The sequence below is a fragment of the Lepidothrix coronata genome, unplaced genomic scaffold (assembly GCF_001604755.1).
Source record: "Lepidothrix coronata isolate B3197 unplaced genomic scaffold, Lepidothrix_coronata-1.0 Scaffold4, whole genome shotgun sequence".
Classification (NCBI taxonomy): domain Eukaryota; kingdom Metazoa; phylum Chordata; class Aves; order Passeriformes; family Pipridae; genus Lepidothrix; species Lepidothrix coronata.
This window is the reverse complement of record NW_016690184.1, coordinates 481,742-507,481: the sequence shown is the minus strand read 5'-3', so window position 1 is coordinate 507,481 and position 25,740 is coordinate 481,742. Positions and strand designations below refer to the sequence as shown.

At 37.2% G+C, this 25,740-nt stretch overlaps 1 protein-coding gene across 1 annotated transcript in view; it reads left to right on the top strand.

Moving 5' to 3' along the window:
- Positions 1-25,740, top strand: part of EYS (eyes shut homolog (Drosophila)) — a 784,118-nt gene that overhangs the window by 651,359 nt on the left and 107,019 nt on the right. Inside the window, exons 36-37 of the mRNA XM_017823913.1 lie at positions 14,873-14,981; positions 19,049-19,269. Of these exons, the coding sequence (XP_017679402.1) occupies positions 14,873-14,981; positions 19,049-19,269 (330 nt within the window). The remainder of the gene's footprint in view (positions 1-14,872; positions 14,982-19,048; positions 19,270-25,740) is intronic.

The window sequence follows — 25,740 nt, the reverse complement described above, 5'->3', positions numbered from 1 at the left end:
AAAAGAAAAAGAAAAAGAAAAAGAAAAAGAAAAAGAAAAAGAAAAAGAAAAAGAAAAAGAAAAAGAAAAAGAAAAAGAAAGAAAAAAAAGAATGTTGCAAGGGGACCAGCTAGAATCATGAATACAAATATATTAGAAGACAGCCAAGAGGCAACGTCCAGAAACTGGAAGACAGGAAGTTCCACTTGACATGAGGAACTTCCCCACATATGAGGGTGGCTGAGCACTGAAACAGATTTCCCAGAAAGATTGTGGAATCTCCTTCTCTGGGGATATTTAAAAGCTATATTGATGCAAACATGACAAACATGTTCTAGAGGACCCTACTTGAGCAGGAAGATTGGACCAGCTGACATCCAATGACCTCTTCCAACCTTACCCATTTTGTGATTCTGTGTGAAATGTAAACGTCGGTGTATACTTTGGTTTTATGGTGGGTCATATTAAAAGACTGTCTGCTCTTAGGACGCAGTTAGGACACTTAGGTGTTAGAGTGCCTAAAGCTTGTCTGTCCTTCAGACTCATTCAGGCTGCGTCAGCAAGTTTATTTTTACTGGTGACTGCAGAGGCTGCCAGACACCTCTGTGACAATGTGTCACTCCCAGGTGGTGAGTTGCAGCGTTTAGTATCAGCTGGTGGGGAGCAGGACAGTGTATGGGACAAGTCTGAAACACACATTATGGAGTTCTCTACCTTTTGGGATAATGAACATTAGCTCTCCTAGTTTGCAGGGACTCCCACTTTGCAAAGTATAATTAAAAATGCTATTCATTAGGGCTAACACTATAAAGAAGAGGGTAGTACAGGCATCTTACACCCCTTCAGAAACTCATAAACCCTGGTTGTGCATGACAGCAAATTAGAGACAACTTAATCTGAAGTTAATTTTTGTCAGTTAGAAATGTTCATTCTGATAAATTGATAGAATATTCAGTCCTTGAACCTTGACCTAAAGTATCTACATAGTTCATAGCACCAAACATCTCTTTGAAATAAAATAGCTAATCAAAGGGGGTTTTTTTGTTGTGAAATATTTTCTAATATTTCCAAATTCAATATGTGTGTATTTGCATTTATAAGTAGAAAAGTGGATATCAGAATGAAGAAATAAAGTACCTCATCTGTAAGCAAAACCAGATTGCACATGCACAGCAACAGGCATTGTGATGCTTGTTTACACTTCCACAATTCCATTAATTACTTGCATTCATAAATTATAATCTTGTTAAAAAGCCTGTGTAAGATTTGGTCTACCCATGAAGAAATGTAACATATTTCACATCATATAAAATTGTCTTTTTTGATGAATATCTCATAGTGTCTGTTTTTAAATCTGATTAAAGTAATCTATCTTGTTTAAAAAACTATAGAAGCTTACTAAAAGGTGGCCTGTGAACACATATTTACAGATAAAAGCTAAATGTATTATATTTACCTTTTTTTCTTTTTTCTGAAGTTAATATTCATTAATCTTGAACAGTATTTATTTTCCGAATAATACGCTCCAGCTCAAATATACATCACTAAACAAAGTGACTGAAAAAAATAGGACAACATTTACAATACATTACAGGTAGTTTCTCTTGAAGCACATCCAAATGACATTATAATCTGTATTTTACCTTTCTATATTCAAATAGGAATTAGCACTATAATCCTGTATGTTTAAGACTAGTTTTAAAGAATATTGCAGCTAAAATGTGTATAAATGTATCACCATAAAGCAGTCTTTCTTTTCTTTTAAAATATTTGGTTATAGCTTAGCAAAATATTCTTAGCTCTTCACGTTGGATGCTGTCATTTAGACAGTTTCAAGTACAAAGTATATATGAAACTATTATGAGAATCTTAATTTCTTTGACAGAGCAGTTTTAAAGCTCATACTTTTATAACGATAGGGAAAAACACAGCATATGTGTTATCATAAGCAGATTGCAAAAACTACCGAATATCAGTATGAGAAGCAGGCATATAAAGTTTCCCTAAGTCCCAATTACAGAAATGTGAGGTGAGCTCCAAGGTTCAAAGGTTTAAGGTTACAAAGAATTAGAACACATGAGCCTTGAAAAGTCTGAAACCAAAATACCTTTTTTTTTCTTTAATTGATACTTATATGTATAAGTAAAACTGAAATACCAGCAGGATGTCTCTTCATCATAAGTATTAGCAAATATGTCAGCCTCAACCTCAGGGTTTGCACTGGTTGGCAATAGAAGGATTTTATTCTTCAGAGTCTATCCAGAATTTCCTGTACTAATATATAAATTTTTCTTTCTCTTGGCATTCAAATTGAAGAGTCACTTTCTCATTAACCACATTGCTTAACCTATTTTTCTCTTAGTTTTCCCATGTATAGGGGAGGAAGAAATTCATTTTAAAACATCAGAATATGCAAAGGAAAATTAATTGCTGCTCTCTGGTAGAAGTAATATATGTTACCCATTATTGTATTTCTTGTGTCTGTAATAGGTAAGAAAAGATTCTCAATTGGAGATCATTCCAGTACTGTCTTATCTGTACAGCACTGCATCGGTACAGCTTTATTCACGTGTCAAGTGGCTTCCTAATTTTCATTCATGGGATCAGATTTATGTGAGACACTAAATGGAAGACTATATCTGAAGATGGCTAAACATAATAATTCATTCTTATGCTCTAATGCTATATACTAAGCTGCTGCTAACTTCAGAAGAGTCTTTATGCTGCTGGGAGTGATAGCCCCCCTCAGGGGAGGGGACACATATTTTAAGATGTTGTCCACTATGTCTCTCTGCAAGCACATTTGCAATGGGGGTTTTTTTGTGGTGTTTTATTGATGAGCTCTTAGGATAATTGAACCCTCAACATTTATTTGAATTTACCTTTTTTCCTTATTGTCTTGAGTGGAATTTAGGTTCCTCAAAATATAGTATTTTGGATATGTTATTCTTTTCCTTTATTCTTTTCTTTGTTCTGTTTTAACCATCCTAAAAAGCACAAGTTATGCATACACAGAAAAAATTTTACCAATATAGGCGTATTGTTATTATAACCATTATAAGTAAACTTTGGTTGTTTTCAGAAATATACGTATATGTTATTTTCTTCAAACTTCATATCTCATAGCCACTTCACATGAGACCATTACTTCTATGTCTACATACACTGACCTCTTATTTTTGTTTATTTTCACCCATCTATTCATAAGCTTGAGATTCAGTTACCTGGTAGGTAGATAAATGGTTTAAAAAGTGTTTTCGGGCATGGCATCACGATCTGCAAAGCAACAATGTAGACAGTTTTTGGAATTTGAGGTTTCGCCAAGTAGTCTTTTTCATATTTTGCCGGGATTACAACAGTGTTAGTTTGCTCACCTGGAGGTGATACTGAATATTTCTTATACGGAGTTATACTCTGCTTGTACTGATAATAATGTTTTCTTAAACGGAAACATGATCCAAGACTCTTTTTCAGTGTGTTCAAAATCGCTCTACCTACAAGTGGTTTTTTACTTAAAGAGAATTATATGATTGCTAATGGTCAGGCAGTCATGTTTCTCTTGAGAGTAAAAGATCTCTGAGTTGGTATCTTTTTAGGGTATTCTTTTCGTGTTCAGCTGTTCCATGCAATCAAATTTTATTAACTATTCGTCAGAAGTCTTCCAACTTACCGTTGTCAGTATAACATTGCATGGTTGCGTTTGATTGCTATTCTGGCTTTTTCTAAATTAATTCCCTAGTATCACCTAATTGTCCCTAGAAATTTTTTTTCCATTTTTCATAGAGGAAAGCATATGACTTTTGACATAATAGATCAGTGTTAGGGAGCTTGTTTGCCTTTTTTTTTTATTAAAATGATTTAATCTCCATTTAAGGGAAGAACAGGTCAAAACCTATTACATAATGACTCTTCCTAGAAAGGGTTTTACTCTTTTCACATCAGAATATTGTTTCAGTGGAGATTATGGCTGAATTTCCATTTCTTCCATATTTTGTATTAGTTGTTGCATAGGCTTTAACTGGAAGCTTTTTACTGAAAGAGGAAGAAAACTTTCCTTTCTGTTGTTATATAAGTTTTCATAAAATTTCTTGAATGAAACTACATCTATATTAAAAATCAGTTAATTAGAGAAGTAATGAGAGGGTAAGGAAGAGTTGTGCAAAAGACTGCAAGCCCCTTCCCTGAGGAATGCTCATCTCTGGAGCACCAAAGCATAGAAGAGCAGAAGTATTTCCTTTTGATATAATGTAGACTCAAAGAAAAGTTAAAGGTAACCATAATGAAAATTAAAACAGCCTTGTTCAGGTGCAGCAAATACCCAGTTGGTACATGAACCTGAGGCAATGCAGTTAGAAACAGGAGAGAGCAACTGTATTCAGCCTCAAAGGTGGATTACTGGGTTTAAAAACACAGGAGTTTTTATCTGCAGTAAAAACTAGTGGTTCCATGAGTTCATCAAACAGAAAGAAAAGCCCACAAAATACACTAAGGAGACTACTATGATCCAGCAGAGAATAGTCAGTACATAAACACAATCACAGTACATATTCTGCATTCTTCTACATAAAAGCATGTTGTCCTGAAACTTAGATTAGAATATAAGGTTTTTCTAGGGTGCCTACTGCCAAGATTAATTTTGTAACAATCTGTTCTTCCAATACTGTCATGGTAATGAATAATGATAAGAATTATTATGGTAATGATTATGGTAACTATTAAATTTTGTTGTAACTTTAAAACTCTGCATAAATGTTAGTACTAATTCTTCCAGTATCTGTAAGTTATTCCCATTTTTGCCTGTGTGAAATGGAGATGTCACAGTCTGTCAGTTGGTTGTCATAGTGCATTGATGTATTGTGTTTACACCAGTGAAGTCACTGTGAAGTCAGTGGAACTGCAGAGATATGATTAAGAGCAGAATTTACACTTTCCTTTAAGGATCCAGTCTGAGGACACATATCTTTAAAGTCATGATTCATAAAATATACATGTTGTAGAAAAGCATTACATTGAAGTAAATGACCCTTGGGAGCATGCTGCCTGTAGTATGCTTGGCAATATATGCAACAGAGAGAGTCCCATTAACCAATCTACTGAAGGATCATAAACTTGACTGTTGGACCAGCAGAGTCCAAGTAAGTGAGGCATAAACCAAGCTAAGTCAAACCTAGCAAAAACAGTATCTGTTTCACCTAAGGTAGGTATTAACATTTCAGCTATTAATGTGCTTATACAAAAACATGAGTTTCTGGGAGTTTTCTAGATTCTGTATAACGTATGAAAGACTGTACACCAACATTAAGTAAAGAAATTCTTCTGTGCAAAGGAAGCAATATCTGTCAAGACAAAGTGTATTTCTTCTTCTTATGCTATTCAATTCTACTAGCACCCCCATAGCAAAAAGACAAAAGAGGGACTTTTTTATATGGGCATGTAGGGGACAAGGGGGAATGGCTTCAAAATGAAACAGGGTAGATTTCGATTAACCAGCTGGGAGAAAGATGATGATTTACATCAAGCCAATTTCTGGTAAATCTTTATTACATTATCTCTAAATCAAAGAAAATGCCATGGGAATCGAAGAGTAGAATAAATACTTTTTTTTTTAATACCTTTTAACATAAAAAAGGTTCTGTCTCACAAAATAATGGCAAAAAAGTCAGTGTCAAACTGACAGATTTTTTCAATTTAAAACTGGGTAATATGGAAGCAAACGTGGTAAACAGGTTTGAAACTTTGTGAGTTTGTTTTGATATATTTTCTCATAGCATGTTAATAAGGGAAAGACAACAAGAGTTGTTCTCTTATGGATTCTTTATTTCTTATAGCTTGATATATGTGTGACTGGAGATGGCTCAGCATTTCAGTATGACAGTCAAGTAAGGTTGCTATTATTCTTCCTGGATAATAGGAAGACGTATTTTTTCTCATTTGTAATAACATGAGTCCATTGTCACTTGTTACAGTTTGCTAGAAGTTGGCCTGTTTTCAGAAGGTCCAGGAAAAACTGTGATGGCATTTTCAAAGTCAGAATTTTGATGGATGGCATTCTCCAAATGTACAGCAAATTAAGCTAGTTGAAGATTTTTTTGAAGATTTTTTTAAAGATTTTTGTGGAAAAATGGGGGAAAAGGAGGCATTTTGTAACAGAATTGTGATATTGCTGCGCAAATTACTCTGTGCATTACATAAGATTTCTATCGTAAATATCATATGTTCAGTTCCAATTTCCTCACACATTTTGAAGTGTTGTCTGAAATGTTTGTTATTTCCCACAGATAAATCCAAAACTCGGACAGAAAATCAAGTGTGTTCAGTGCATAAAACAGCCTATCAATAAATCTATAATCAAATGCAAATAAGAAACATGTGATTTAAAAGGAAATTGATGTTGAAAGGGGTGCCTAAGATTGTTATCCCCATAAAACTGTGTAACTGTGTTCAAGCAACAGGTAGATAGATCTTTTTTTTTATGTTTCCTTGGTTGGAACCACAATGAAGAAAGAGAAAATGCAATGTTTTAGAATATTTTCAAAGTCAACCATAACATAACTGGGTTGATGCTCTAAAAAGTCGGGTTTCAGGGGTTTTAAGTGGTCCTTTACGTAACTCTTTTCATTTGAAGCACTAAGCAGTATTTTGAAATTGCAGTTTGGAGCACTTAGGAACAAACTGAGCTGAAGACAGAGCATTACATATAATAGAGAAAAGCTCCAGTTCAGTTTAAAATATTTTTCCTTCTCTGCAATAGCCAGTAACAGAAACCTCTGATGTCTTTTTGAATCAAGAAGGATCAGTGCAGTACTGCAGGACCCTCTTTGCCATACAAACAGACCAAGTAATACAAGGCATAGAGGTAGACAAGCAGTATAATTTGTATCCTACCTATAAAACCCTTATTATTTGGTAAAAATATATCAGAGCAACTGCTTATATTCCTAAGTCAGGCTAGACCCCAAAAAATATTCAAAAGCTTTACTATGCATACTCTTACATATGCTAATTGGCCGTCTTTGAGGGCTCACTCAAATTTGTTCACATTTGCATATTTTTCAAAGTTCTTCTTTTTCCTACATATTTAATTACAAATAGCATCAATATTTTAGTGTCAATAGGAGGAACAGCCTTCAACGTATGGATACAAAGAAAGTGTCAACAATAACAGAATGTAATGTTCAATGTAGTGCTGCCAAAGACTAACTGGTTTTCTTCACAAAGTGAGGTAAAGCTCTTGAATCTCATACAAATACCAGATGCTCTAAGGCTCAATTAAGAAAACACTGAAAATTAACCATCAGCAAAACTACCAGATTTCCTGCCCCATCAGAAAAGTATACAATAGCTACAGTTTCTTTTCTTCTCCACCACAGACCTCTGACTACTAATCATAGACTATCTCAAGTTGGAAGGGATCCCTAAGGATTGAGTCCAATTCCTGGCTCCTTGCAAAACTACCTAAAACTAAACTGTACACTTAAGACCATCATCCACTCCTTGAACTCTGACATATTGGTACCATGACCACTTCCCTCAGGAGCCTGTTTCCAGTGACTGACCATTCTCTCTGTGAAGAACCTTTTTCTAATGTCCAATATGAACTTCCTCGATGCAGCTTTGTTCCATTTCCTTGTGTCCTGTTGCTGATCACTAGAGAGAGGAGATCAGCACCTCCCCTTTCACAGCTCCCCTTGAGGATATTGTAGATTGCAATGAGGTCACTCCTCAGCTTACTCTTCTTCAAGATGAACAAGTCAAGTGACCTCAGACACTCCTTGTAAGTCTTGCCCTCAAGGCCTTTCACTATCTTGGTCAGTTTACCCTGGACACACTCTAATAGAATCATAGAATCATCACGCTCTACAACTCCCTGAAAGGAGGTTGTAGCCAGGTGGGCGTTGGTGTCTTCTCCCAGGCAACCAGCAGTAGGATAAGAGGGCACAATCTTAAGCTTTGCCAGGAGATGTTTAAGTTGGATATTAGGAAGAAATTTTTTACAGAGAGAGTAATCAGACATTAGAATGGGCTGCCGAGGGAGGTGGTGGATTCACCGTCCTTAGAGGTTTTTAAGATGAGACTGGATGTGGCACTTAGTGCCATGGTCTGGGACCACGGCAGTGTTGGATCAAGATGATCTCGGAGGTCTTTTCCAAATCGATTGATTCTATGATTCTATGATAAAAGGGAATTAAGTTGGTGATGCCAGACTTGACCCTCATGAACCCATGCTGTGTTGTCTTTTGGATGTCTTTCAATAACTCCCAGAACTACCTCCCCTATAATTTTACCAGGCACTGAAGTAGGATTGACAGACCCGTAATTAACAAGGTCTTCCTTCTTTCCCTTCTTGAACATTCTGGGACATTTGCCAGCTTTCAGTCAACTGGGACTTCTCTAGACTCCCAAGATCATTGATAAATGATTAAGAGAGGTCTTGTGATGACACTGGCCAGACATTTCCGTACTCTGGGATGAGTCCCATCAGGACCTAGAGATTTATGCACATCCAGCAGCAAGACTCGAACAAGTTCAGGGTCAACTGGGAGTTTATCATCCACCAATGTGTTCCCAAAGTTTACACACCTCTTTTTGTGTGTGTTTTTTTTAATTTTTCTTAAAGACAGGGGTGTCAAGGGATTGCTGCAAGACACTTTAGAGGTCAAAATAATTTGGGATTTTTCATATTCCTTGTTTTTATCTACTTCCCTCCTTTGTCTTCATTTCTCTCTCCCTTTCTCCCCTACTGGTATGCTTTTAGTGTTTGGTCAGTTTACGGCAATTAGAAAACCTGACATTTGATGTTGAATGGCTGGAGGTTATGACAGATGTTTCATTGATTTCAAATAAAATGTCAGACATAAAATAGAGCATTCATTTTTGTAATTGTCACTTCTTGATATTGCACTTGAAATTGGTAAGAAATAACAAAATTTTACCTTATTGAACTAGAAGAGGGTAAAGAGACATTTCCATGGAAGCAGTATGCTGAAGTTAATTTTGGGAAGATAAGGTATGTTTTTTATAATAATGGAATTCTAAAAAATATATTTTTAAGGGGAAAAAAAAGTAGTAAGTGTAAAAATTTCAGAAAAAAAGTACCAAGAGATTATTAAAACTGTAAGGCACTGTACAGATTTTCACACTTGTGAATTGAATGTGCTCAGCCAAAAGTAAAATCGCTGTTCTTCAAAAATCCCCTGTATTACTTGACAGTTGGTTAGATGTTCCCTTGACAACTGCTCTGGTTAATCAAGGGTGTAAATGAAGCCACTGTTTCAGTGTTTTGCAGCAGTCATTTTAAATTGTGTCTTTAATATCAATACTTACAAAGGGAATTTTGTGGGGATTTTTTCTTTGTTGACCCATTAAGACAGGCTAGTGTTTGTCAGCTTGTAAGGTGAAAAATAGTTCCAAGTGTAATCCTCTGTTTGTGACATTATAAAATGGACAGTAGTGTAACTACTTTCTAATAAATTTTCAGAAGACCAGAAACCCTGATCTGCTAGCAGTGTTAAGATCTCTGTTCAGAATCAGTCTTACTATGATAATTTAGCTTGGATAAGAACAAAGGTTCTCTTTATAATTGCTTGGGGGGTTTTATACCTGCTGATCTGACATTTTAATTCTGCTATGCCTCTCCTTAATCTGTTAGAAATACAGCTGCACCTACAGCACAATAGAGAAAATATAATTGCTATAAACTACATTTCCTTAAGCATGTTTACATAACCATGAATGTACAATTTTTACATTATTACATTAGGTAATTATAATGCATGAAAGCAGTTAAAAATCTTCCAGAAGTTCCAGTCTCCTGACCTATTCTCATCCATATTGTCAAATATGTAATCAGTTTAAGGTACTTTACTGTGTTTCCCTTGATATAAACTGGAAGCTGAAGCAATCATGCTATCAATTAGGGCTTAAGTCAGTCTTTCCTATTATTAGAAGAGACATTAGTATGAATTTTGCATTCATGCTTTCTACTGTGCTCCTTTAGTGCCATCTGGTGACTAGCTTGAAAGGAAAAAAAGTACGATTGTATTTCCACCTGGAGAAGTAGCTGTGACAATTTAAGCTAAAACATTTACTTGAGCAAGATCATATCAGGTGACATTTGATTTAGAAGTGCCCTTATCTTAGCTAGCGTAAGAGGATTTCTTTGAATATAATTTCCAGACCTAAATTGATCCAATACTTAATATCCAAAATTGTGTCATGAGTGTGTGAGGTAAACATTGCACTTGGTTAGAAATTTGGTATTCATGCACAGAATTAATCAAGAGGTAACTAGTGATGACATTAATCACTGTATGAAATTTCTGGTTTGCACCTGTTGAGGTCCATAAGTCTTTTGTAAATTGTAAAGCCTTTGTAGTTCTTGTTCTTAACGAGTTTATATAAAAGCCACATCAGCTATGAAAAAAATCATGTTATTCTTAGATAAATAAAAATAAGAAGGCTGAACACCTTATTTCAAATTTTTGGAAATATATATTTGACTACATCAGGCCTATACCTTAGCATCTACACGAACAGGCTGGGCTCCACATGGCTCCAGACATACTTAGATTATTGTGCATAACATCGCCATACATCCTACATACACACACATTTCCCATAACTATTCCCCACACACCCAATTCTTTACTCCTCTGTTAATCCTTTTTATATCATTGTGAATGTGATGTACATGAATTACAATTTTGGTGCCTGACAAAGTTATCCTGCCGTAGGAATCATATTGCATTCTCTCCTGTCACTGTCTCTGGAGGAAAAAATATGCTGGCTTTGAACACAACCAGAATATGCCACTGAGATGTGAGGCAGATGGACTGAAATGCCTTCAGCATCTAAACGAGTGAAAAATCACAATTGAACTAAAAATACTTCAAAATTAAAAGATGTCAGTGATTAGCCACTTTCATCTCAGGTGTTCTTAATGTGAGGTCAGTATCTCATAATATAAGGTTAATTAGAAAAATAAAGAAAAAATGTCAAGAGAATAAATCATCAGTTCCATTTTTTCTTTTCTAATGTGGATAATGGATTTCAATCTTTTACGAGATGCATGAAATAATATAACTGCATTTATTCAGTTGCACGAGTAAGACAGATTTAAACATAGATTATAAGAAAAATATTATCATGTTAGAGAAAGATAAGTGGTATTTTAATTCAGGTAATTTCTGGCACAAAATATTTCAAGTACATTCTTTTTTCCATTATTGTTTTAAAAAACTAATATGATTATGTTTTGCATATGTCTATATTGTAGCACTTTGTGGATTTAAAAGGTATAATAAAGACAGAGACAGGATTTATGGTTTAATTGCCATTTTTCATTATTTTCATAATTTTCTAAGAAAACTGTCTTTTGGACAGTAATTTTCCACGCTCTATTGCTTTCTTAAAGCTATTCTAAGCATATTTAAGTAATCTGGCAAATTCAAACAGTCCTAATTTTGTGGTAATGTAAGCATGAAAAATATTCATTTTGTTCATATTTCAAATGAGTTTTTCCTTTCTATGACATAAGACAGAGAGAAATTTCAAGTATGACTTCTTTGGAAATCCCTACAGAGAAAGGATCAGATGCTGAAGAAAGCAGTGGTAGCATTCCTAAACATGCACTCTAGAATACAGGGTAGTAGGCTGCTGCTTGTGGTCTCTGGTTTTATTCTCAGAACTCAGTCACTAATCTACTGACTGGCATCAAATAAATCAGTGCTGCTCTTTGAGAGTTCATTGCTGCATATTAAAAAAAAAAAAAGGCAACTCTGTGTCCCTTGTGAAGTCAAGACCCAATGAACAAAATCACTGTGTAATAGCTGCTGTTTATAGATACTGGGGCTTTTTAAAGTGGATTCTCTTTTTTTCTGAAATATTTCTTTAAACTTATGCCTGAGTAGGGATGACTGTGTTATTGTCTATATGGATTTATAATACTTGGGCTTGTCTACATAAAGATACATCAGTGAAGACCATGTCAACATCAAACAATCTTTAAGGCTTATTTTAGTGGCACCTAAATTAGCTTTTTAATTTTCCATTTTTTTTTTCTCTAGCAAAAGATCAAAACAAGGGAAATTATATGTGCAAAACAGTGAGAATGTGTAAATACCAGACATTTGCAACAAAAATTTACGATGCTGAATTTGACTTGAATGGCTAATTGCTTGAAGATTGTCAAACTTACATAGACTATATGGTTCTTTTCTTTTTCATTAGGTGAACATTCTTCTTTATTAACTTTGCCACATCACTTAAGCTTTTTTTCTTTGTGGGCTGGACTATTATAGTATGGGATGTAAGGGGTTGTTTAGAAAAAAAAAAATTTTAACCTGATGCCGAAAAATCTGGTATGAAGAACTGCTCAGAGACTTTTGTATCTTTAAGCAGCAAGGTATTTGTTTATTCAATGTCAGGAGCAAGCCAGCTCGCGCTGGATAAACTTGCTCGACTTGAAAGTGCAAAAGCAAGCCATTTTATACACTTTAGATACATTGTTACATCATTAAACATACATATTAATAAGTAGGCTAGTCCCTGGGCGGAGTCGTTCCAGACATGCGCAGTCTTCTACTGCGGGAGTCTTCTCCTCAAGCTTTCATCCCTCTGGTTCTTGCCATGGACGTCTTCCTCAATTTGACCTATTCGATTAGGTGACCTGAATTCTTCAAGCTTGCAAAATCCTGGCTCTGGGCCTTCTATATCTTATTCAAACATCTAGTTTACCTAATTTATTACTATGTGTGTACTACTCCTATTCTTTCTATAAGGCGGCCTTTGGTCCAGTGAGCAGAACAGAACATGATATTAACCAGTGCTCCTAAAATGTTCTTCTAGCAAAACAGATATTGGGGTTTCTTAGCAGGCCGAGATATCTCAGTTAACTCTTTTAGGCCTGGTTCCTGTTTCAACCTAAAATAATAAATACAAATGAATATATTTCAAACTTATTTTAATAGTCTATGAGTCTAGATCACATTTCAAAAGGGGATAATAGAAGATGCCATTCAAATATCTCAGAGCTTCAAAAGAAAGATTCAAAAATAAGAAAAGTTTTGCATACTTACCAAGATGAAAGAATTTAGCACATTTCAACCCCACGCAGCAGAACACAGTAAAAAGTCAATGAGTTGGTATCGACTGATTTATCTCTGAAACCAGGAGTTATATAACCATTGCAAAGGTATGATTTATTAATATGAGTGCATCAGCAGCTGATGTAGATGTATACTGGCTATTAGACTTGTGTTAGTAGACATACCGGTTTTGTGCTGCTCACTCAGAAATAACTGCACTGCAGTGAATTTATAAATATTCACTAGGGGCCTAATACTATATCCATTTATGTCAACACAACGTTCCCAGTAACTTCAGAAGTGAAAACTGAAACTCCAAATTTCATAATGAATCTACAGATAGGAGGATAAAACAGTAAGACTTTAGACACAGAAGCAGAAAAACAAAGCTCAAGGCATAACCAGGGATAAATCATGCTACAGCAGCTGCACACGACCAACCAGGTGGTGATACATAAAAAAGTAGGCATTTGAGAGTATGGTATGTCTTTACATGATTTTTCTAGGAGTAAATTTGTCCTTGTCAATTCTGAGGTCATTCCTATGATTAGCAATATATGCTTCTAGTGTGTGGAACATAATGGGCTTTAAAATATTTTAATTCTTTCATATACCTGTGGCCTAAAATAAAAATTCATCTATTTCAACATGAAGTAATTTATGAGATTCTTGTCATTGTCCTTTACCATTTATTCAACTAACAAAAAAATAGAAAATTTGGCAGGTGATATAAGTGTTTAATTTTTTTTCAGAATATTTTGTAATGTCTGTTGTGTAACATTTGTGAAACATTACACAAAGATATAACATTGTTCTTGTTAAAAGCTTTACTCTGGAAACCTTGTTATATGGATTTGACTGAGCAGTTTCCTGTGCAGAGTACATGTGGTCAGCAAACCTTAACATCCTTCCCAAAAAGGGGCCCAACACATTCTCTTTGAAAGTACATAAAAATTGAAACAGAAGCCAAGTGGAATTCAAAAGCATTTCTACAGAAATAGCAGAGGTCAGTTTTAAAGAATCTATGGACTGCTATTGTCTTATTCTGCATTTACTGTGATAATGTTTATGCAAATTTCCTTTCTAAGTAAAAAATCAGTATTTTTTAAAATCATCCTTTTGGGGTTGAATTTTTATTGGTGATAATATTAATAACATTTTATCAGATCTCATCATGAAAAGAAGTTGATGAATTTTCAATGTTTTATTGAATATTCACCAGTATTTACTTCACAAATTCCCTTAACCTTATATTCTTCTTTATCTATGAAGCTCAGTACCAGAGTTTACCTTAACAACACGCTTTCCAAGTAGTGATAACTAGATCACAGTGTAATTTTTCTGCTCAGAGATATGTAGCCTTTCATTCTTTATTCCATTTCTGTTTCCCCTCTAGGGTAGGAAAAGGAAATTTCAACCTGGGCTGTTCAACATCATTCAACATTGATGTTACTTGTCCAACAACTCTCTATACTAGGGAGACCCTATGTCAGCTGCAGTTAGCACTTAAAATTTATCAATACCCACCTATGTATTTAAAGATCTCTTTCTTCTTTGTCTCTGTATACATTTAAAACACTAGAATCAAGAACAGTAAGAAAGTAAATAGAAGAGAGACATTAGTAGAAGAAACTTACATCTTTTGTCTCCTGGGTAGTTCAAGTAGCCATGAAACTGGAATTATATTGTCCAAAGATTGTCATCCTTTATAGAGGCATAAGCATCTTTTTCACTTTGCCTTTGCTGTGAGAGGTTTGAATACTCTGTGGTCAACAGCACAAACAGTAATGAGATCTGTTTCCTTCCAGCTACATGTTGCCTGTGAGCAGTCCTGAAGGTTACTGTCTGATTGAAATGGCTGCAGATGGAAATCCTCCTGTACAGCACAGACTCTCTTTCTCACCTCAAGCATCTCAGGTCAGTCTGAAAGACATAAAAAAATAGCTATATGCTTTCAACATTTTATCAACATATGTACTTCATTATTTTCAAAGGAGAGGGGGTATTCTAACTAAAAAACTCCTCTTCAGTTATCATTAAATGTAATTAGTTTCTCTTTAATAGTTTTTTTCACATTAAGCATCCATACAATTTCCACTTATTTCTTAAGTTTACCTAACTCTGAAACTTCTATTTCAGCTGCCCAAAGTCCATGGAAAGGCCAGTGATGGTATGAAAGGAAAAAATATATAAGCGATGTCGTTTACCTAAGGCCATGGTGTTAGAAACAATTAAGATATTGCTAAGCAGTAATTCTAGTTACTTTCTAGTTGCAAGCCCCACTAGAACTAGTGGAAGACAGTTATGATCATCAATGATTTAACCTGGTTTCAGAATTCTTGCTAGGACTTCACTTCTGAATGCAGAAGTATTGCAGAAACATCAGTCTCCATTTTGAAACTGGTATCAGAAGACTCATTCTAAATGGTCAATAGGTAGATTTCCCAAATCTTGATTTTTTTCTGTTATTCTTTGTCTCCATGTTATTGCCTCTCTTTGTTATGCATTCTTTCATCACAAGATTATTTCTGCATGATACATTTAAAATGTTTTTAGACTTGAGAATTTAAACTGTGATTGACAGCTTGCTTTATAAGTTTGTTCACCAGAAGGCAGGCCAGTTACCTGTAGAGATGCTAATCATTCTGTGCAACTCACAGTATGCACCACTGGTTTGTAAAAGAATTTCTTCCCTTGCATGGTGTCTATTATGAATGTTGCATCCTCACGACTATTACACTTTACTGATCTGCTCCTAATCTCCCAGAGCCCCTATTTTCTTTACAAAGTACACAATCAAAGAAAGAAAGAAAAAAAAGAAATTTCTTATCTCTAAGACGACTAGCAGATATCTTCCCGTTACTGGTCGAGCTAATCATTTTTAGCACTCAGGCTCCAAGGAAAATAGCATATTTTCAAATTAGTATTTGAAATATTAGTATATTAAATAAAATTTTGATTTAATGCTATATTAAGCTGTTATATTATTAACAAGACTTACAGGAATTCTTTCTGTGTGCCTCCTTAAAATATATTCTGGTTAAGTCAGTGTCATGGTTTGAGATAGCCCCAAAATCCAATCCCCTAGTCTAAGCCCCCTCCCACATCTCAACCTAATGTGAGATGGGTTTTTCCAGACAAAACACACCAGACTCCAAATGGGGAAAGGGAATATATTACAATGACTGTACAAATAAATACCATATCACATTATACGCACGATCACAATATCTCTACTATGACATAAGTATTTACAATGGACCAGATCTCTTCTCCCCTCCAAATAAAAGTCCAGGAGGGAAAGAAGGACAGATCCCTTCCAGTCTCTAAGCAGCATCTTCTAAGGCAGCAGGTCATCTATCCTCTTCTCATGTATGCAGCTGATAGCTGGATCTCTGCCAGCACTCACGAGGGAGGTATCCAAGCTCCCTCGGCCCCCTTGACGCAGGCAAAGGGGTCTTCCGTGGGCTTCGTCACCCCAGACAAGGTCGTTTCACCACGGTCATATCACGAAGACACAGGGGGGTCTTCGTGACGGTCTGGTATCTCCAGGAGATTCAAACTCCTGCAGGGCCTCTGTGCCCTGTTCTCAGGCTGCCACCGTGGCAGCAGTGCGAGGGGGGAGCCAAGGTCACCCCCTCTGCATTCCATCTGGCCGTCCCGGTCCAGCTCCAGGACATCTTTGAGCTTCTTAGTTCCTCTCTCTCTCAGGTGCTGCATGTCTAAAACTCTCTCCAAAATAGGAGTCCATGTCCCTCTTCTCTAAGAGGAGTCTCAAGGGAGTTTTGGGGTCTGGTATTCAGTCTTACCCCAAACTCTGTAGCTCTGCTGCTGGCTCTCTCTCTCTCTCTCTCTCTCCCTTTCCAGGAGTCCTTTCTGCGATGCTGCATGTCTCTGTTGCTTCTCCAGTTCAGGTCTTATCTGTCCTGGCTCTCTGCCACCATTTCTCTGGTCAGTGCTGGCTGCTGCTCCGTGCCCATGGAGAAAAACATCTCCCGGCATAACTACAGATGCTTAGTCCAGTCTAACACTGTTCCAAGTCTCTGTAGTCTTCCCCCAGCAAGGGGCTGGGAGGCCCCAGAGGCCCCGAGGGGCTCAGAGCCCCTTCCTCATGGCTCTACAACATGGCCACCACTTCTAATAACCAAACTACAACTCATCTCTTCCGGTGCTTGTGATATGTTTACATTTTTGCAGGATCGCCCATTGGGCAAAACTTCAAAACTTCCAGGGGTTTCCATCCCTTGGGGTCTACCACTTTTCAGCCTCTGGGGGAAAAACCAAGGTCCAAACCACCACAGTCAGTTAAATTCAGAATGTAACCTTTACAGAAAGAATGTGTATTATGCTGTACTAGCATGAGTTAGAACATCTAATACATTATGATAAAATCCATTGATGCAAAAAAATGAGCAGAGCCTACTGAAGTTGTTCTGGGGTACACTGAATCTACCCCCAAGGTAAGTGCTTTTGTAAAAAAGGTCCAATAGTAAAAAAAATTGTGTTGCATGAGGACTGTTAAAAACATTTTTCTTTATCACTTAAGACACTTTATAATGCAGTTCAACACTTTGATTAATTCTTGAAACAGATTCACAAGCAGAGAGAAAATGTCTGCAAACACTACTTACAAATCTTGTCTTTCACTGCACTGGTTTATAGCTTTGTTTGAAAGGGGATAAAGTCAAGTGATATGAAATTAATTCAACAAGTGCTGAGTCAATGTCTTTGAATTCCTCTGACATGAAAAATCTGATTTAATTTTATCCATGCTCTAAAAGAAGCAGGTGTTTTTCTCTTTCCCCTCAAAATGAAAGACACTAAGTAGAGGAATATCTGGCAGTATTCACATTCACCGTAACTCCAAATTTCACTTGGAATTGTCAGCAACATAGCTTCGGGACTGACAAAGGCAATACAGGACACAGCAAAACAAAAATCATACAAATGTGTGAATTCCAGATAAATCAATGTGATGTTTTCCTCCTGTTCCTAGTTCTTTACAGTTGGTGTCTGAATACGGTAGTGAAGAGCCCCTTCACTATAAATTATCTCCTCACGTTTCACACATGCTGTGATATATTTCTTATTCCATTTGTTTACTCCTGCTTGACATGAATTGTCTAGGTTTCACCCTCTTTCTGGATTGATGGTATTGTACAAATAAATACATCATAGTGACACACCTATGAAAAAGTAATTATTTTTTTTAATACCTAAGAATTGACAGACATTTAGCAAAGAAACTTAGGAACGATGAAGCCCCATGTCAGAATTACAGAAAGTCAGGCAGCAGCTTGAGGAGTGGAATACACAGTGCTAAATGAGTCATACGTGCTTTATATGTGATGGTCAAGGGTTTGAATCTTAAGTCAGGCAAAACAGGAATTACCATAGTGAGCACTGATATGATTTGGTCAATCCCAGCCTGGAAAAAGTTGTGGTTGTTTCTCTAGTGCCTAGGCATTTGGAAATTTGAAAATTTCCCTTTCTTCCCCTGGGCTTCAGTATAGCAGTCTGTTTTCTGTCATTCAACAAAAAAACACCTAAAATCTTTTTTCTGTATTCATCTTATAGGGGTCCTGTAGGTCCCAGGAACTAAAGAAAATATCTTCAAGTCTACAGCTTTGGTGTTTCTGCACTGAATCTCAACCATGAATGTACAACACATCATACAGGATGAGGGAAGCCATGGGAAAAATTTACCATGCTCGCTGTGATTAAGGCTGGGAATTCCAATTTGTGTTTCATGGGAAACATATATTTGAAAATATGAAAATGCATTAAACCACTCTCTCTGAAGGGATTACGTTTTTAAAAAAGAGAAGCACATTTTTAGAAAGAATCTTTTCAGCAAGTATCATAGTTTTTGTCCATCTTCGAGTAATTACTATCTCCTTTATCAGCAATTATTATTCATTCATTGTTTACAGTAACTTCACAAATCACATTCTTTTCTGATGATTCTCTTTTTGTTTCTGCAGATCATCTTTGGATCAATCTTCCTTGGAAATGTTCCTGTTCATGAAGAGGTTCATCGATGTGCTGGGCCAATACATGGCTATAAAGGATGCATTAGGGATTTTCAAGTTAACCACAAAGAGTTGTTCATCATAGATGAGGCTCTTGGAGGGAGGAATGTTGAGAACTGCCATGTTCCAATATGTGATTATCATCCATGTCACAATGGTGGAACCTGCACTAGGTAAGAGTTATTTCTTTACTCATCATCCATTTACATTCTGTGGTCGGTAGTTTCGTCCTTAATGAAAAATTATTATCATTTTCTCTATAATGAAATAATCACCAACCTTTTGTCCTGATAATTTTAAACAGAAAATATGACACCCTCATGCCAGCCAGAGAGATTTTATACTTTATTTTCTTACATGAAAAGCGATATAAAATGTAATTACATTGTCAATGCAGCATACCTATTTGGTTGATGCCAGAATTCCTTTGCAACCAATTAGATCAGTTCCACTACAAGACTAAATCAGAACATTTGTATAGACAGCTTGGACAGAAAGCACATAAGATCTCATTCTTCAGCCTAACAACTCTGTGTTTTTACTAGGCCTTGTACCCTCACTCATCTTCTTGATGTGCTCCTGGGTACAAAATGTTTGTCATCATGCTATGAAAACACTAACAAATGACCTACTTGTTCATCTCCAGCACATGTGAAAAAGTATTGTCAAAGAACTTTTGACAGTTAAGGTGCATCGTGCTGAAAGAGGAAATGGAGTCTGAGTCTGAAAGAGACATGAGTTAAAAGAACAGAGGATGATGGTTCAGTTGAATGATGGTTCAGTTGTAGAACAGCAACTTCTTAAGCCATAGTAACTTGATCATTGTCTAAGGAAGTCAGCATTTAGAAACACGTTTTTGTTTAGAATTGATAGAATTTGTGAAGTAGCTGCCAATTTTTTTAAAAATCGCACTTCAGCTTCAAGGCAAATGCTAAACAGAACATAGCCTAAAGTTCTTTTGATGACTATTGTGTGTTTCTTAGATTCAGGAGGCCTTGAACAAAGTTTTGAGGGGCTTCTCTGCCTCCCTTGTCTGATGTGAGCACATGAAGAACACCAAACAGATTTTGATCTCTAGGTCTTGTTTGATTAAAGCACAAATGAAAGCAAATCAACTTTGTGAAAGCATACACAATTTACCTGCCAGTCTGGTGAAAATGAGTCCTTTTTCCTCTGTTGGTCCTTACTATATTCATATCTATACTATATCTCAGCAAGCAAGCAATTGACAGGACTGCTTGGCCTGTCAACTACAATTATAGAATACTTTTTCATTTAAATTTGGGTCCTGAATAATTCATGACCATTGGTTTTTTTACTGCCTTTCTGCTTTCTAGCTGTTGGACTAGGCCCTTTTCAAAAATGCTTTTGTTTTGATATGGTTCACTTCTCTTCTGTCCAGAGGAGTCATGTGCAAACCAGGGATAAGCAGCTCTGTAGTATCATGATTTTCACTATTTTCTACAACAGACAACTGATTTTCTGGGATTACCTCCTCCATGCCCAAGAATGAGTCATTCTAATGAGCAGGAAATCACGTGTCTGGAAGCCTGCATCAGTGAATAAGATGCTCCTGACAAAACTCAAATATCAAAAGGAAGCATACAAGAGGTAGAAGCATGGCCAGGTGACTTGGGAAGAATACAGAGAAAATATCCAGCTACACAGATATGGGAAAAGCCAAAGTCCATCTAGAGACTGATCTGGCAGGGGGACATGCAGAGCAAAACCAAATGCTTCTACAAGGATATCAGCTGCCAAAGGAAGACTTGGCAAAATGTAGGCTTGCTGCTGAATGGTGCAGGAGTTCTGGTGACAAAGGATTCAGAAAAGACTGAAATACTCAGTGCTTTCTTTGCCTCAGACTTTATTGATAATTGGCCTTCAGGAATCCTATTCCTCTCCTGCAGGAGAAAGTCTGGAAAAGGCAGACTTACACCTAGGGGGACAAGAATCAGATTTGGGAACTTTTAAACCAACTGGACATATATAAGTCCATGGGACCTGATAGGATTCACTCATCAACGCTGAGGGAGCTATATGATGCTATAGTAAGATTTTTGTCTGTTGTTTCAATTACACCGCTTAGTGGAAAAAAAAAGAAAAAAATTTTTTTCCAGTACATGTTATTCTTCAGGTGTTTGGCAAATAATTAGTGGGTTTGCTTCTGAAAGACTATGAATTATTACATGGGAAATATCTCAGCCATGTTCTATAATGAAAACTGGAGCTTATCAACATATACTTCTGAGAATAGGCAGGTCTTTTTCAAAAGAAACACTTGTTTACTGTTGTTCTTAAAAGAAAGTTACTTGCTGTTTCTCATCAACTGAGTACAAAAATGCTATGTAGTGTTCATCCTATTAATTACTATAATTATGCATGAGAAATGTATTTGCAAGAAAAAATGTTTTCTTTGTATTTTTTGGTAGAAAGAGGCAGGGACTAGTATGTAGCTGGTGTTCAGATACAAAATTTCAAATGCAGCTGGGGCCAGCAACTCCCTGTGTTCTGGTCATTGGCTACATCAGGTGCTCCCCAGGGTCATATCAGGGCAGGGCCCTGCACCAGGTGGGGCACCAGGGCAGACCCAGCCCTTTGGTATTGGGCGCATCCCTGGGTATAGCAACAGGCTGAGGCTGGGATGGGATATCAGTCCACTGCTGAGGGATCAGAATCTAGCCCAGAGAGGGGAACCAGGGCCAGATCCAGCCCTGATTGTCCAGGCAGGACAGTGGTGATGGGAAAGCAGAGCTTTATTATGTGTAATGGTGACTTGGGAAGACAAATACCATCACTCAGAATGTCTCCTGCTTCCTCCTTCGTACTCCAGCTTGATATGCTGAGTATGATGTCATATGGTCTGGAATATGCCTTTGGTCAGTTGGGGATGAGCTGTCCTGGCTGTGTCTCCTTACAACTCCTTGTGCATCCCCAGCCTCCTCGCTGGTGGGGTGGGGTGAGGAGCAGAAAGGCCTTGACTCTGCACAAATGCTGCTCAGCAATAACAAAAACATGCCTGTGTTATGAACACTATGTTCAGCACAAATCCAAAACACAGCCCCATATTGTGAACAAAATTAACTCTATCCCAGCCAAAGCCATCACAGTAGAATAAAAGTCATTCAGTTTTAAGAGCAGCTAAACATACGCTGTATCAGATGAGTAGTTCAGTACAAGTCCAAATTTTTAATTCTTTATACAGATACTATTGTATTAGATTTAAAAACAAGGTAGTCTCCTATGTAAGTGCTCTACTCCTTTAAGAAGCACTTTTTCAAGTTCACTAGCTCTTTTATTGCGCTTTAAATCTATGCTAATGTAAAATTTCAGAGACTGGTTAATTTAAAAGGGGGAAAAAATGACAACTATTCAGTAAATTTAGGGTTTGATTGTCATATACATATGTTCTACAGAATTCAAAACTCATTAGATTTGGATGTGTTTGAAAAGGGCATGGAAATATTAACCTAGGAGCCTCTTAATATTCTGCGTGGCATCCTGATCATATGAGGCAGATGTTGCAAACCAAGCTTAGAGTTAATTATGAAGACACATCTGTGTGTGGGAAAGAAACTCTCAAAAGTACCTCACCAATGATTTGACAATTATGTCAGCCACTACGCCAGTAGTATTTGATTAATGTTTGTTTTAAATCGTATAAAGACTCAAAAAATGTAAACACCTACAAGCTTATCTTTTACAATGTAGAGTACAATCTCAAAGTTAATTGCTCCCACAAACAATCATGTTTCCAGTGTCTCAAACTATTCTTACAGTGATTATTCGTACTGTTGTTATTCCTCATGTATTGATGCAGCAGATGGGTCCATTAATGTTAATCAATTTGCCAAGACTGAAAAATCAAACTCAATTAACAATAAATTTCAATAGAGAGACACTTATCTTCACATTTCAACTGCTATGAATGCTGTAATCACCAAAAATATATAGGGAATGTAATTTTTTAATTTTTATCCTCTGATAATGTAAGAGATACCTTCTGTCGTGGTTTGACCCAGGCCCAATTTTTCAAACCCCCACAAATCTGCTAAAAGAGTGAGAGAAGTTTCACACAGGGAGAACAGACTCAGCATGGGGAAATAATATCAAAATTTATTACTAACAGAATAGAAACTATAGAATAATATATACACCAATTCTAAATAGTGCTTCCTATGATGACAAACTATGTATTTACAAAAATCACCCTTCTCCCCCCATATTAGTCCAGAAGAAGAAGAAGTCTGTCCTTCACTTTCAGGATTACAGCTTCAATTTGCCATAGCTGGAAAAATTTCTCTCTCTCTCTCTCCTATAGAGTGCAAGGCCTCAGAACCCTGCCTCTAACTGCTCGGCTCCCACTGAGGGTTCATCCATGGGCTTTGAGGGAAACACTTGTTATCACCACGTCTTTACCACGGAGTACAGGGAGTTAAAGCTTTAAGTCTTTATTCCCTGCTCCATGGAGGTTTCCTTCCACAGGGAGTTTGCTCTCTGGGAATCCCTCTCCAAGGGGACCACCCCTCTTCCCAGGGTCAAAAGGTTCTGGGGTTTTGGCTCAGTCCTACCCTAGAATGTTCCAAGCTTGGCCTCTCTCTGCTCTGCTCAGCTCCCGGATGCAGGCACACTCTCTGCTCATCCAGTTCATTGCTGCTGCTGCTTCTGCTGCTTTGGCTGCTGCAAACTCAGGGTCTGGCCACCCTGGTCTAGCTTGCAGGACATCTCTGGGCCCTTCAGCCCTTCTCTGCTGCTCCGGTTTCAGCTCCAGTAGTCCCCTCCCACCTCCATGGCAGGGAAGGGGTAGCGAGACTGCTTAAAGTTTCTCTCTCTCTGCCCCGTTGCAAGCTCTCCCAGTGGGACACTCCCATGTTCCTCGGTCTGGCTCTGTGCCATGCTCTGCTTCTCTGAGCAGCTTTTCTCTTGCTCTCTGGAATTCTTCTGATCTTGGCTGCATACCTTTGGCCAGGAGCCCAGTCTCGGCCCTGGCTGTAGCTGCCACCACTTCTTCACGGGGGCTTCTCTGCTCTGAACTGCTGCCTGCTCAGAGTCATGGCTGCCAGCCTGGAGTCCTCCTGGGCCAGGGCTGGCAGAGTCTAGCCAGTCTATCACCACCCTCTCCTCTGCAGTGAGGGAAGTTGGTGAGGCCAGCCGGAGAACTCCTGGGGAGTCTCTCTCTCTCTGTCTCTCTGGATGCTGCATGTTTTTGGCCAGAGGCCCAGCTTGGCTGGACAGGGCCTGGTGGGGGCGAAAAGGGCCCCCGGCCCCCATGGGGCCCTACGCCCCTCAGCTACCTCACAGCTCTAATTTTAACTGTGCAATCATCTTCTCTTCCGGTTCTATCAAATATGTCGTTTCACAGAGGCATTATTGCAGCTTTTGATCGGCTCTGCATCGGAAGAGCCATTCTCAAGCAAACCATTTTCAGTCCCCCCAGGGGGGGGCCTCTCAAACCACAACACCTTCCTAGATATAGATCTCATTTGGATGGTACCTTTTCAGCTACAAATAGGAAAATACATATTTAAAATCATATTTCATAAACTATTTTCTGCATGCTGGGAAATCCTCTTAGGCCTTTAGGAGTAGATCACCAAATGAAAAATTCCATCCAAACTGTTTCTTCAAGTTCATGTGATAACATTTTGAATGTCTCTTAAAAAAAAAAAGTTATAGAATGAGTTCTGGGTTAACTTTCTTGAAAGTAAAAGGTAATTTTATGATTGAACTTAAATGATAGAATATCATATGATGCAGATGCTGAGGAGACCAGGTGAAGTTACTTCATAAATTTGGTGATCTGTTTTTAGTATGTATCCTAAATATTAACTAAAATAAACGACAGAAAAAGTAATTATGAATATGACTTTTTAGGAGAGAAAAAAGTAAAGAGATTAAACTGTAGACTTTGGAGATACTGAAATGTTCTTTTCAATATTTTTTTACATCTCATTTTCCATTTCAAAGAATGGTCACGGTGACCCTTTCCCAGACGTATGCCAATAATGCTTCTTGTGCTTCCTTGTGCCCATAAGCCAAAATTGCCTGTAATGGCAGCTTTCATCTTAAGGTATTAATCTAAGGATAGGCTTGTATACCTTTATTAATTCTTTTCTCACATTTCTAAGACAGAGCTACAGTTTGTTTCCAGCTTGCAAAATCTGGTTTGTGTGCTTGTTGACCTAAAGATAAGAATTGTTACCCAAGAACGAGTAAGTGTCCATTTTCAAACCGAGGAACACTGAAGCTTCTCCAAAAACTAATAACAGTATTGCAGACCAAATTTTTAGAATTGCTCATGGATTTTCTATCACAGCTTTAGATGTAAGTGTTTCTGGGTAAGAAAGGTACCAGCTAGTCAGAAATAACAGAATTGATCATATATCAAGAAACTTTTTATAGATCTGTTTTATAAACTAAGAGACTCAGGCCAACATATTATCTAGATCTTCTGTTTGTTGAGTTTTTTACAAATCTAAATCCTAGTTAACGTCACTAAGATCCATATTAAGTTCATAACTAATATTTTAAGTTCCACTGTATTGGACTTGCAGAAAGATAAACCAAAGGGACTAAATTCCATTTTAGTTGATTTTCAAATGAAGATTTCCAGATGAGAATTGTACATTCTCACACTTTTTCAG